The sequence below is a fragment of the Octopus bimaculoides genome, chromosome 27 (assembly GCF_001194135.2).
Source record: "Octopus bimaculoides isolate UCB-OBI-ISO-001 chromosome 27, ASM119413v2, whole genome shotgun sequence".
Taxonomy (NCBI): domain Eukaryota; kingdom Metazoa; phylum Mollusca; class Cephalopoda; order Octopoda; family Octopodidae; genus Octopus; species Octopus bimaculoides.
Window position 1 is genome coordinate 21,686,040 of NC_069007.1, and position 14,437 is coordinate 21,700,476.

The 14,437-nt window shown below is 38.3% G+C and overlaps 1 protein-coding gene across 3 annotated transcripts in view; it reads right to left on the reverse strand.

The window, feature by feature from the left end:
• Positions 1-14,437, reverse strand: part of LOC106876167 (AT-rich interactive domain-containing protein 2) — a 66,492-nt gene that overhangs the window by 28,061 nt on the left and 23,994 nt on the right. For all 3 annotated transcript variants that reach the window (XM_052977180.1, XM_052977179.1, XM_052977181.1), the window contains exons 3-8: positions 11,454-11,551; positions 5,396-5,550; positions 2,741-2,959; positions 1,876-1,943; positions 900-972; positions 18-97 (exon numbers count right to left, since the gene is read on the reverse strand). In XM_052977180.1, coding sequence (XP_052833140.1) covers positions 18-97; positions 900-972; positions 1,876-1,943; positions 2,741-2,959; positions 5,396-5,550; positions 11,454-11,551 — 693 coding nt within the window. The remainder of the gene's footprint in view (positions 1-17; positions 98-899; positions 973-1,875; positions 1,944-2,740; positions 2,960-5,395; positions 5,551-11,453; positions 11,552-14,437) is intronic.

Genomic DNA, 14,437 nt, shown 5'->3' on the forward strand with positions numbered 1-14,437 from the left:
ATATATATTACACTTACCTGAGTCACTCGCTGACCTTCGACATCATTAACTCCTAGACTGCGGCCAAGATTCAAAACTTCTTCACCAACCCACTCTCCTGTGAAACAAACGAATGAAGGAAAGACAATTATTCAGTTTTAAAATTGTAAACATACACTTGTAATACGCATGCAGGCAGGTTCCTTCCACAGTTACAGTTGACCCTTTTGATAACAACCCACCAGGCACCACACCTCAGCTCCTATTATTTCCAAAACCTGACATTAAAATTCAATGCTAGAAAATGTCCCAACCGACATCCTGAAGAGGACAATGGGGAAGGCGCATGGCTTGGTGGGCGGGGTATTCAGTTCATGGATATATATATATGGTCAGGAGTTCAATTACCAGCCATGCATTGTGTCCTCGAGCAAATACACTTTATTTCATATTGCTCTGGTCCACTCAGCCAGCAAAAATGAGCTGTGCCTGTAATTCAAAGGGCCAGTCTTGTCACATTCTGTGTTACACTGAAACCTCAGCCACTTGCATGTTAATCTCACAAGCAGGTTGTTCCATTGATTGGACCATCTGGATCCCTTGTTCTCATAATTAACGAAGTGCCATTTAATAGGACAAAGTTAGTTCGCTAATTTCATTATTATTTTCAACACAAATTTTAGTTTTGGGCCACAGGCCCAATTAGCCCTCCACAGGAGCCAGCTGAAAAGTCCACACATGGTGCAGCTTTTAAGCTAGTATATAAATATAAATATGCAGGCAGATCCAAAAGTATCTCAGCCATAAGTAGAACAAAAAAAAAAGAAGGAACCATGCAGCAGCTCTGATATTAGTCAGGTCATCTATTGTGTTGGGTATAAGCTTGCAGGGATTGCAGGGAAGTACCAAGAGATATTTACTTATCAGCGATGCGTCCCTCGTGTCTGAGATCATTTCACGAACTTCTTTATCATACACTGTATCATACCAGAACTGAAAACAGAAAAGAAATACATCAACAACAATCCCGCTTAGATATACAGATATAATAGAGACATTCATACTGATACAATACAGAGATATTACATATAAAAAAAACAATGGAATTTAACTCCGATTTATTTAATCCAACAAATAAGCCATTTTCTCACAAGCTTTCCCTTTCTCTCCCTATAACTTTTAAATTTTTAGGTTCCAAATCCCAGGGTTCCGCTTTTAAAAACTTTGGTGCATTTAACATATTTGATAGCATAGAAGATACACCCCAATTTCAGAGGTGCACCTTATATTTGTTGTTTGCACTCATTAGACTGCAGCCATGCTGGGGCATTGCCCAGAAGAAGAATTTTGGTCAGATGAATCACTAAGAAGGGCATCCAGTCATAGAAACCATGCCAAAACAGATGACTGGAACCTGGTGCAGTTCTCTGGCTTACCAGCAGCCCTTCAGTTTTTCTGAGCCCTGTAAAAGAACTCAGAAGGTTGGCCCTCCAACCAGGCCTTTCGCAAAACCTTTAGAGCCAGGAATTTTTCAGCATCCCTTCATGTATCGCTCAGCATGAACGAGAAAGATAAATATATCTTTTTTATGATTACATTTCATGAGAGAGGTTAGTGCATGGTGTAAGGTTTGCATCTTGATATTTATACTGGTTGAAAGGAAAGGTGAGTAATTCCACCTTCTTGAGATATTTCCTCTTCAATAAACAAAGGTGTGTCATGAGGAATTGGTAATGAAAGAGTTCCAAGAAATTTAACCAGAATTATTATTATGTAAGCTCTGTCAGTTCTCTATAAAAAACAGATAATCTGGTAAGGATCTGGTGCCAAGAGTGCCACAAAAATCAGTTGATGCAACTGTAGAAGCAAAAGAAAAGAAAAACAAAAAAAATTTACCTTCACAAAATTCCTTTTAGAAAATGGTCGCCAACCATTTTCGTAGAGTTCTTCTAAAGAACTTTCCCCTGCAATAAAAAGAAATTGTAGTTAAGAATGGGTTAAGATACTGACTTTTGGTATGAACCCACCTGAGACTTGACCCTGGTTCAATGATACAGACTTCTTGTTTTTAAGTAGCTTTAAAAATTAAAACCTTTCAAAATTTAATATTAATTTATGTTTCAAGCATCAGATTAATGATGATGGTTATTTGAAGTTCTTCATTATCTTAAAAATTAATTGAAATAAAAACAGTGCATTTCGATATAAATATGGTAATGAAAGTGTTAAGGATGTAAAAAGAGAGAATAAGATAATATCTAGTCTCCATTGGAAAATCTAATAATAATGGTTACTTCTGATAAGACCCTATGGAGGAGGTACCTGTGGACTCTACCCCCACAACCCACCCAGGAATAGTTGGTGGCAAAGATGGATGACTATATGACTGGGTACAATAATAGTCTTTTATTTTTTCCTCTTCCTAAATATCCAGCATCAATGAGGTACCTTATTGTAACTGAAAGAAATAAGATCAAAGCAAGTTTTATTTCCACATCACGACAATGGTGCTGGTACCACCATCACAGTCATAAACCTATGTGGAAGCTTCTATGTAGTCACACGACCAGCTAGAAACAGCAGTTGACAAAAATGAAGGGCATCCAACCACAAAAAAAATACACCTTAATAAACACCATCCAACCAGGAAATTAGCCCCTATTGCTCCTTATGGAGTAATGTAGACTAACCATGGCCAGCCCAAATGCTAAAACATTAAATAAAAATCAAACAATAATAGATATATATGCATTGTACTTACCGAGTGAAAAAATTCCTATGTGTGCTAAAAGAAGATCTAGTAGATGCTTGGATTTGTCCAAGCGTAATGAGCGCTTGCCATCGTTGGAGAGTAAAGTGCACACGTTGACCACAAAGTCTACTTCATTCGGTAATCCAGACATTAAAGCCATTTCCAACTTGTCATAGTCACTGAATGTAACAAACTGGCAAGACAAACCAGCATTTTGACGTGCAGACTCTGGAAAAGAACAAAACAACAACTGCATATGTTTTCACGTAAATTTGTTTTTTAAATATTCACTCAACACTAGGAAGAAATTATGAGGGACTACTGTGGCTGGGGCTTGAAATCATGTGGAAGATCATAAGGATATCGTTGTGATATCACATAAGATTTATTGTGGCAAGGGCTTAAGATCACAAAGGATATTGTGGCTATAAGGTCTGGAGATCATATGGAATACTGTTGAGGGCAAGATCGGGAGATCATATGGAATATTGCTGAGGGCTGGAGATCATGTGTGTTTATTATAGCAAGGGCTTGAGATCATATGGGATATTGTTGAGGTATGTATGAAGATCAAGTGAGATATTTGTGGATGCAATGTTGGAAATCATATGGGGTACTGTTGCAGCAGGTGTGAGTTAGGGTATTTTGTGATAGGGATGCAATTTTCTATCAGGTGAAAATGTTGATTTGGTCTTCCCTAAAACATAATATGGCTATTATCTACCTCAGTGAGGTGGTCAGTGTACCACTGTAGTATAACAGCTGACCTAGAGTTAATCCTGGTTATCAAAATGGTAACTTACTGAAGAACTCTCTCTCTCTCTCTCTCTCTCTCTCTCTCTCAAAAATGTCATGTGTATGCAGTGTGTATGCAAATGCATACATGTGTGCTACATGTATGCATGCAATAAACAAGGTTTATGTATGTGTCCATGCATGTGTATAATCATCATTTAACATTCATTTTCCATGCAAACAAAATACCATATGATCACATGACTAACCACACTGATCAAATATCATACCTTGCTGGCCACAATGCACTTTGTATCATTTTAGCTTTCAAATGATGCCACCCTGTTGGCGAGGCAAGCATTGCCCTAATCAGAAGGTTAGTCCATTGCAGGGTTGGCACCCATTTACAGCTGAGTGGACTGGAGCAACACGAAAAGAAGTGTTTTGCGCAAGAACCCAATGCACCAGCTGGTCCAGGAATCGAACCCATAATCTTGCAATCATGAGTGTAACACCCTAACCACAAGGCCATGCATCTTTACACACACACACACACACTATTTCCTAGAACACACATCCCTATTCATAACACGATTACAAATAATCATGGCTCCCTCTCTCTTTCTCATGCACACACACACACACACACTCACATTTTCTTACCAATCCAACTCATTCCACTTATATCCATCCATCTTCACTCTTTTGCCTATAAAATACCATTCTATCCACTCCCATTTTTCTTCATTCACTCACAATTTCTTTGATATAAACAACACAGTTTTTCATGCAACTTTCCTATGCCTTTTTTTTTCCCTCTCTTCATCACAAAGGGCCTCTGTCCAAAACACTTAACTCTCTCCTGTTTCCTCCAAACAGCATAATTTTATATATTCTATATTTTTGTGTGTATTTTTACTCTTTTACTCTTCAGATAAAAAAACGTCAGTCTTTCATGGATTTTATCTCAAGACAGTTGGGTATTTTTAGCCCCAGGTCAGCCTTGATCCAGCATTTCAGCAATGATCATCGCCATTCCTTCCTATGTGCAAGGAACCTAGAACGACATCATCCAAATTGTTGGCTTATTAAGCCTTTACCATTCAGATTACTCTCTTGAATGTAAAGCTTATTTATTCACGGTATTTTGGTTTAACCATGCATGGGCTGCATCACGCTCCAACATCTACTTTGGCAAGGTTTCTACAGCTGGGTGCTTTTGTTTGGACCACTGGCACCAGTGAGGTCACCATGCAGCTTGCAGAAGTACAAACCCTGGGAGAAGTGGGAGTCAGCTTGATGCTAGGTGATGAGGGGTTAAACTATGAGAGAGAGGGGAGAAGTCAGAGCAGGTTCTTGTAGAGGAGCAGCTTCACAACTGACATCTAGTAGCAGAAGAGAAAAAGAGAAACAAACTCTGACAACACTGGTGGCATGGAGAGGAAAGACTAGCATGGATGGGAAACTATTGATCTTACAAAAAAAAATTTTTTTTTTTTAAACCCTTCGCCAAACCTACATCTTGGAGAAGAACTCTCCAGGTGCAGATCTAAGGCCTATTGAAGCATACAGCAGCCCCAAATTATACTCTTCATTAATGGGTACAAGAGGAAATAGTTATATAAAGTATGATGACCAAGTTGCAGGAAACAAGGAGTCAATAAGGAACTATATACCCGGTCGCTCAAATGGCTAGAAATAGCAGACAAAGCTCTCACAAATCCATTCAGCCACCAAAAAGATAAATTGGATACTGTAGTCCTACATATACACTAAAACAGAAAAGAATGGATGGCCGTGGTTAGATTGCCTCTGATCATAAGCCTACTTGATTAGAGCTGCTCTAGGATCAAACAACATCTATAGTAGTGGCTAAAACAAAAGAAATATAAATAAGAAAAGAAAAGAAAAGATCAAATTGAAACTGACCTGATACTTTATGCTGATTGTACTTGTATGTGAGGGGTACATTGTGTAAAGGGGTGGAAGACTTTTTACGTGATGGTCCATCTTCATCATCATCCATGATCTCATGGTCAGGATCTTCTCCAAGAAAATTAACTTTTTCATATTCATTCAGAAATCTAAAAATATACAGAATGCCGGACATATATGAGAATGACATGTATGACTACTAAATCAGAGATCAGCCGAATATATTAGAGACAATGAAGAGAGAGAGAAAAGAATACAGTAAGTAAAGCAAAAAGAAAAAAACGACAAAGGGGGAAACTTGCAGAAAATTCATAAATACAGGAAGAGCATCCAAGCAATATTTCCCAGACCTCTTCCGATATAAACAAAATGAGGGTGGGACAAGTTTGCATGGAAGGCTGCAAACAAATGACATTACTTGTATGACGATGGTGACATCCGTTTATGATCAGTGCAAGACATCAAAACAAGGAGACACAACTCCCCACCTCCCATAGACATACACATGATCGGCTTCTTTTAGTTTCCATTGTCCAAAAAGACACTTGCTCAAGATGCTGTAAAGTGAAATTGAACACAAAACCATGTGGTTGCAAAGAACTTGAAGGTAGTACATGCTATATATACATACATACATATATACATATATATATATATATATATATATATATATATATATATTTATTTATCTTTTGTCTTTTACTTGTTTTAGTCATTAGACTGTGGCCATGCTGGGGCAGCACCTTGCAGAATTTTAGTCAAGCGAATCAACCCCAGCATTTAATCTTTTTTATTTAAGCCTGGTACTTACTCTTTTGCCAAACCATTAAGCAACAGGGATGTAAACACACCAACACCAGTTTTCAAGCAATGGTGAAGGGGGACAAACACACGGGTTTCTTTCAGTTTCCATCTACCAAATCCACTCACAAAGCTTCGGTCAGCCCAAGGCTATAGTAGAAGTCACTTGCCCAAGGTGCCACACAGTGGGACTGAACCCGGAATCATGCAGCTGGCAAGCAATCTTCTTACCACGGAGCCACAATAAAGTCTTTTTATATATCATCATTTAATGTCCGTGTCCCATGCATGCATGGGTTGGACGATGCGACAGGAACAAATGGGCCCAGGGACAGCGTTGTGTTCAAAGCATCTGTTTTGATATGGCTTGTATAGTTGGATGCCTCTTCTGATGCCAATCAACTTACCATGTGCACTGGGTGCTTTTTTTTTGTTTTTTTTTAATGCCACCAGCACAAAGTGACACTGCCATGCACTTTGCAAATATTATGAACCCCAAGAGGATAATTTTATGCTAGGAGATGACGGGTGAAAGAGAGGTAAAAGTATGAGACAAGGGGCTTGGGTAAAACAGGTTCCTTACTGTTGAGGGGTTACATGACAAGTGATTGAGTAAAGCAGAAGAGCAAAAAAACAAAAAAGAAAAAAATCGGGACTATTATCAAAAGAAGTACACAGTAACAAACACAGCTGTAACAAATGACTTTCCCTATCTAAATGTATTCACAACACAGAAATTACCTACACTTGAATGAAATTCCTATCATTGATCTCCTATAAAATGAAATCTAGAGACTGTCGGGTGCCATCTTGGTGACTATTGATATAAATCAATAACTTGAGTCATGACAAGTTATTGAATAACAAGAAGGAAAAAAAAGAAGAAAAAGAAATAAATCAATTTTTAATGAATATAAGTGATTATTTCAATGAGTCTAACTTTGTTCAAAGTGGTTTAGATATCACCGTTTCACTATATCATATAACTATACAAACTCATATAAACATCCATAATAGTAAAACATATAAACTGACAACCGAAGGCAATGTCCATGTGGTCACTTGAATTGCTAGAAATAGTAGCTAAATCCCCCCCACACACACACCAAATAACACTTTCCCATCTTTAATAAAAGAAAAAGGAAATAAGATATAGGTGAAGGCATGACTGTGTGGTCAAGGAAGCTCACTTTGCAACCACATGGTTTTTGGTTCAAACCCACTGCACAACAATTTGGGTGTGTTTTTTTATTATTCTATAGCCCTGGGCTGACAAATACTTTGTGAGTGAATTTGGTAGATGGAAATTGTGTGGAAGCCTATTGTATATTACACACACAGTGTCTGTGTTAGTCCCCACCACCACTTAACTGGTGTTGGTTAGTTTACGTCCCTGTACCTTAACGGTTCAGCAAAAGAGAACAATAGAGTAGTAGTTGTAGCTCTTTATGTTCAGAGTTCAAATTCTGCTAGAGTTGACTTTGTCTACCATTCTTTCAAGGTTGATTAAAATAAGTACCAGTTGAGCAATGGAGTCAAATGTAATCAACCAGTTCCCTGCCCCAAAATTTCAGACTTTGTGCCTAGAAAATTTAAGTAATGATACAGTGAAGTTAAGAAGTTGCACACCAGAGCACAAAGTCATGATATTATTCCTCGGGAAAAGAAACATTCCTCTACAATCTGTCTGTAGAGACATTCTGGAATATTTAAAACTTTGCAGTAATCTCACAAAACTGTCAAAGAACCACTCCCACTTTTCCTCCAGAAGAGAGAGAGAGAGTCTAACAGAGAAAAAGGCAATCTACCTCCTCCATATACTGGGAGATCAACCGTAATATGTATCTTCTGCTCCTCTTAACGATTTTATTACAGATATATGAATTATTGTATTTAGAACATTCAAAACTCATTCACATTCCTTTGCCAATTTCCTTCCAAAGGAAATGAGAAATCCATTCTAAGAAAAACTGCAACAATTCTTCTTCTTCAACAAATAAACAATAATCTTAATCCTAAATCTTCATTCAACTTTTCTCACTAATCTTTTTTCATTTTCCTTTTGTTTAATTTTTCCGTTAAAAGCATATCTATTTTCCAGACTTACTGCTTTTTGTCAGCTTTAGAAATGGTTGTCTGTAAAATTTTTTTTTTTTTTTTCAAAAATTAGTAAAAAACGAGCTTGTATTTATATTTTTTCCTTTTCCAGAGGAACCAAACAATTTGGAAGCAAGTTGCAGACTCAGCTTAACTTTATTTCACTAAACTCTACTCAAACACCTTCACATTGTGTTTTGTTACCCATTTGGGTCAGATGTGGCAGCTTTAAATGCTAAAGCAGGGGTTCTCAACCATTTTTCATCTATGGACCCCTTTGATTACTATTTTATTCTGGTGAACCCCCATAACCATTTGATGTCTAAAAACTTGTTTTATAGAAACTTCTTTCAAAATCCCTATATTAATTTGTGTAGGTTGAATTATGTAAAATGGAGAAAGAAACCTAGCTGTTTCTTGCAATACATAACCAATATAAAGCAAAATTGTTTTCAGGGGTCCAATTTACTATTTTGTTGTGTGGACTCCCAAAAATCTTATATGGACTTTGGCTGAGAACCAGGGTGCTAAAGGGTTAAAGAATTTTGCCTAGCTTCATCAAAATCCCTACTTCACACATTAATAATGGTCAGAAAAGGGCACCAAAAACCAACCTGATATTCCAAGACCAGAATATTGAAATCTAAACAGACAGAACTGCAAAATGTTCCAAACAACTCTGAATTCATTCTTTATATCACACACAGGTGCAGAGATTAGCACATATTCCATGTGATGATTCACAAGATCACAAACAGAAAATAGCCAAAAGGAAGACAAGTTGCCAAAACCAATAAAATTAAGACAAAAAGATAGCAATGGCCACCATGTAAAAATGACAACAGCTTCACTAACAATGTTTTAAGTTCTAATTCAGTAATCTTTTCTATTAAAGGCAGAAGACCTGAAATATTGGAGACCAGTCGATTACATTGATCCCAGTGTTTCACTGGGACTTAATTTATCGACCCCTAAAGGATGAAAGGAAAAGTCAACCTTGGTGGAATTTGAACCCAGAACATAAAGATGAACAAAATGCCACTAAGCATTTTCCCAACATATTAACAATTCTCCCAGCTCACTGCCTTTAAATTCTAATTCAGCAATAATAAATAAATACAACCTTCAATTCTACAGAAAGAGATACAATAAATACAAGCAACATATTAGGACAGATAATCAATCTTTGTATTTTGATTAGAATGTTTCAGCTGCGGTGTTACAAATGCATAATGAGATGTGGTCAGAGGGTATTGAAAAAAAAATTAGTATTTAGTCCATCCATCCTCCAGTAATCCTGGAGGGAGGGGTTATGGGGATAGCGCCCTCAAGTACCTCCTCCTCCTCCTCCTCCATAGGGTCTTTTTAGAAGCAACCATCATTACACTTTCCCAAGCGGGGCAGGCTATGGATATTACCCAACAATCTCATTCTTGGTCTAATGCTAGGACTCCTGCCAGTTGGTCTGGCTTCAAGAACCTGTCTTGCAACTCTTTCCTTTGACATTCTAATCAAATGTCTGTTATACCAGAACTGTGACCACTCAATATGGAGTCCTAGCGGCTCAACCCGGAGAGACTCCCTGATTTCTGAGCTTTGCACCCTGTCGAGTAACGTTACCACAGAGATCCTTCAGAGGAACCCTATTTCAGTGGTTTGTATTCAAAATTGTACTCTTTCGGTCATCACCCAACATTCAGGACCACAGGTGAGGCTAGGTACACAAACCAATTTGAAGAAAACAAGTCTGGCTTTCTTCACCAATCTCTCCTCTCCTGAGAATCAAATGCTCAAGCTGGCACATCACCGTGTGCCAGAATCTATAATTCCAGCATCCAATTCTATCCTCCTGTTGTGACCATTGCCAAAGTTATGTAAATGGCACCCATGAAAATGTAGTTGTGACAGTTGCCAGTGTCATGTAAATGGCACCTGTGCTGGTGGCACATAAAAAGTACCCCTTACACTCTCAGAGTGGTTGGCATTATTAGGAAGGGCATCCAGCAATAGAAACCCTGCCAAATCAAACTGGAACTTGATGCAGCTCACCAGTTCCAGTCAAACTGTCCAACGCATGCCAGCATGGAAAATGGATGTATGATAATGATGGTAATTAGCACTAGTGAGGTCACCAAGTAACTCATGAAGAAAGATAAACGGAAAAGCCCGTTCAACTGAGTGGGAGTGCATCAGAGAGAGGAAGAGGTGGCTTTGGGAGAGTTGATAACACAGCAAAGACTCAAGGTAAAATAAAAGTTGAGAGGAGGCCCCCAACACTACTCCTTTACTCTTATTCCGGCCCAACCACCACTGAGACTGTTTAATACATATTTTATTAAGCCAAAACTACAGGGATGAAAGCTATTTGTGTAATGGTGTTTCATGTAATCTCTTGACTACTAGTCTATAAATACCACTAACGTTCCATTCATAATAATGATCTTGTGAATTGGCACAAGGCCAGAAATCTGTATGAGAGGAATATTGTTGCTTATATCAAAACCAAATACATAACAAGTACATCATGAGGTAACAAGGGAGTCTCTTTGTGGTTGACAAACCTACTAGAAATAGCAGCCAAATGCCCTCTAGCATTCCTAGAGCATGTTAATTGTTCAAACTGGTCAGATCCAATCTCTCACACCTACTCTACTATGTCATTCTGAAATGAACAAAACCATATTGCAGTTGTTCTTGCATACAAGCATGTCTCTTGAATCTCTCTCCAGCCGAGCGTTCCTTATCTTGCAGGCTTGTGGGTGCTGGTGCCACATACAAGGGCCACGTAAACACAACCATGCCGGTGCTGTGGCCAGACATGTTTTTGCAGAATATCGGAAATTGGTGATATTCATTTACAACACACACACACACACAATATCAAGACAAGGAGACCCAAACACATACACACTCTACAAAAAAACACTGTCATTGTGCTTTGGTCAGATCAGGGCTGTAGTACTGTAGTAGAAGACACTTGCCCAAGGTGCTGCACAGTGAGACTGAACTCAAAGTCATGTGGTTGGGAAGCAAACTTCCTAACCACACAGCCACACCTGCAGAGAACATTTATTACATAAACAATAAAGTTACACATTAATACACGAAAGGAAACAGAACGAATCCCATGTGCAGTAATAAGAGAAGCCCTTACCTGATGTAAATCTGTTTTATTGCCTGAATCCCATTGGTACATCCTTTCGGGATATTGAACTCTTCAAACAGCTCGTCCCAGTTTTGTTCTTCATTAACCTACAAGACAGAAACACGCAAGAATCAAAATAGTTGTTTAGTGTTCATAACGGTTTCAAATTTGGGTATAAAAGAGCAGCAACTTTAGTGGAAAGGGGTTAATCGAATTACACTACCCACCCACCAGTACTCAACATGTTCTTCTTTTACTGATCCCAAAAGAATGAAAAACAAAGTTGACCTTGGTGACGTCTGAACTCAGAACCGAAAGAACAGGAAAGAATGCAAGTATTTTATTTAACATGCTACCGATTCTGCCAGATCAACAGAAAAAAATTTTAACATTGCTAAGAGACATAGCACAGTTCCATATTTAAGAGATGAGACATTATTTACATTATTTACATTTGACAGATATTTGTCCTCATCTGGTTTGTTGTTAACACAACGTTTCGGCTGATATACCCTTCAGCCTTCATCAGGTGTCTTCGGGGAAATTTCGAACCTGGGTTCTCATTCCTAAGATATTTTTCAATGTTATTATTATTACTCAAGTCACTGCTTGGAATCGAACTCGGAATCTTGGGGTTAGTAGGCTGCACTCTTAACCACTATGTGGGCATATGGCATAGTGGTTAGAGACATGTAATGTAGAACTTAGAGCAGTGGTTCTCAACCAGGATGCACACAATAAAATAGTAAATTGGGAATCCCTGACAAAATCTTGCTTTCGATGTGTGTGTATTGCGAGAAACACCTACGTTTCTTTCTCTAACATTTAACGTAATTCAACCTGCAAAAGTTAATGTGTAAAAAGCTAAATAGGAATTTTGGAAAAAGCTTCCATAAAACTAGTTTTTAAACACTGAATGGCTATGGGGGTCCACCAAAGTAAAATAGTAATCAAAGGGGTCCACAGATAAAAACTGGTTGAGAGCCCCTGGTTTAGAGTATTGCTTTTTATTCTCTACAGTATATGGAGAGAGAAAGAGAGAGACTTGGTTTTAGCTAAAAGTTTCTCACACAGCAGTTTCACTATGCCCTGGGGCAAATTTGAACTGCATCTCATCTACGCTAATTCTCTTCCTAAACAATTGTATTAGGACACCTTTTGTTACTTTCATAACTTTGTTGATCAGTTTGACACCTCTTTAGTTGCTTCTTTCCAAGGCACCTCCTTTGCCAGTGAAGCACTTGATGATTTTATTGAGTATAACACCTTCTTGTATTACCTGGATGACTACACGTAGAACCAGCCTAAGCCCTACTTTAACAGACAGATTCAGCACCTCATCAACTGCACCTGACAGTAGCGGGTCCTACTCATTGGTATCTTCAATATACTTGGAGTAGTTCCTTTTCTTCTGACACACCTTTCACATTTAGCAGCCTCTCTCTCTCTCTCTCTCCTTTCATTATCAGCAAGGCCAAGTGTACCACTACCATTTCAAACACACACTTAAATAAAAACACCTTCATTTACTCTGACATACTTGTATCACAGTCCCAAACACATTGTGACTGACATTGCAGCAGAAGAACACTGCCAAACCTCTTGCTTTCTACTTTTCTTTCGGCCATATATATACTTCTTGTGTAACTTCTGTTAGTTACAAGATACAGTTTTTTTTTATATCCACTACCACCATCATTTCAACCAGTCCTTTCTAAACCTCTCTCCTTACTTTTACAATTCCATCTAAAGTCCTACTCCACTATCATGTCACCTTATGTCCAGTCGATTCCTGGCCTCAACAGATTGCATCATAGAAACTCCCTACTGTCCCCTGTGCTATAAGCTTTTGTCTCCTCCTCCTCCTCCTTTCCACTATGCACCATAATCTGACAACACAATATATATTTAGCAGAAAGACGTTTCATTTTCCACACCCCTCGTTTGCCACCATGCCTGTTGTCTATCAGTCTGGGGTCACAAATCAGGAGCTGATATCAGAATGGACGTTTTTCACAGGGGAAAGCCTTAGTATTGGCAGCTATCTGCCTACTGCCTATCCACGGGCGGCATGTCCACCTGATTGGATGGTGATAAAGTGGCTTGTTGGCTTCCTGAAATGGTTAACACAATTCCAGAAGCCTTGATTCTTCCTCATTTGTAGAACCATAACCAAAACCAACACGTACTCAGGAGTCGTTACCATGATTCTACCCAACAAGTCCATTCAGGTCACCAGCCAGGATAATGCTAACCCTGTTGTATATTTTTGAAGTGGTTTATGAACCAATAGGGGTCCTTTCTGCTCACTGTGTCTGAGAGGTAAGAGCACTGCACAAGCAGAGACAATATAGCACCTATTGCTTTCCATACAGTCCACCACTTGCCTAAGCTTATTTATTCTGTCGCATAGTCTGGATATTTCAAAAACATAATTTCTGGATATGTGTGTGTGTGTGTGTGTGTGGACACACATACATAAATATTTACGTATACATAAGCATGCATATATACATAAATATACATACACACTCACATATATCTCTCTACATAAACACACATCGATATATCCAAACAGAAGTATCTTTATATAGTTATATCTGTGTGTGTGTGTGTCTCTCTCTCTACATATACACACACACACACACACACCTATAAATATACACATACATATAAGTGCGTATGTATATATTTAAACACACACATACACACACACAGAGTTTCCTGAAGAATAGACGGAAACTATGAAGCCCAGCAGCAAGAAGTGTAATTTCTTGGAAATATGTGAATGTTTTAGGCATCCGTGTTGCGATTCAGTACTTATTTGTTTTTCTGACCTTTTTCAATTTTTTTCTCTTACTTGTTACGCTGATGTACGAGAAAGTTACGCAGACTTCTGAATAATCGCAATTTCAGATATTTAAAACACGTTTTTAAATAAATAAATAATGATCGAGAAACATTAAAAAGGGGGAAATTCCCCCCCCCCCCCC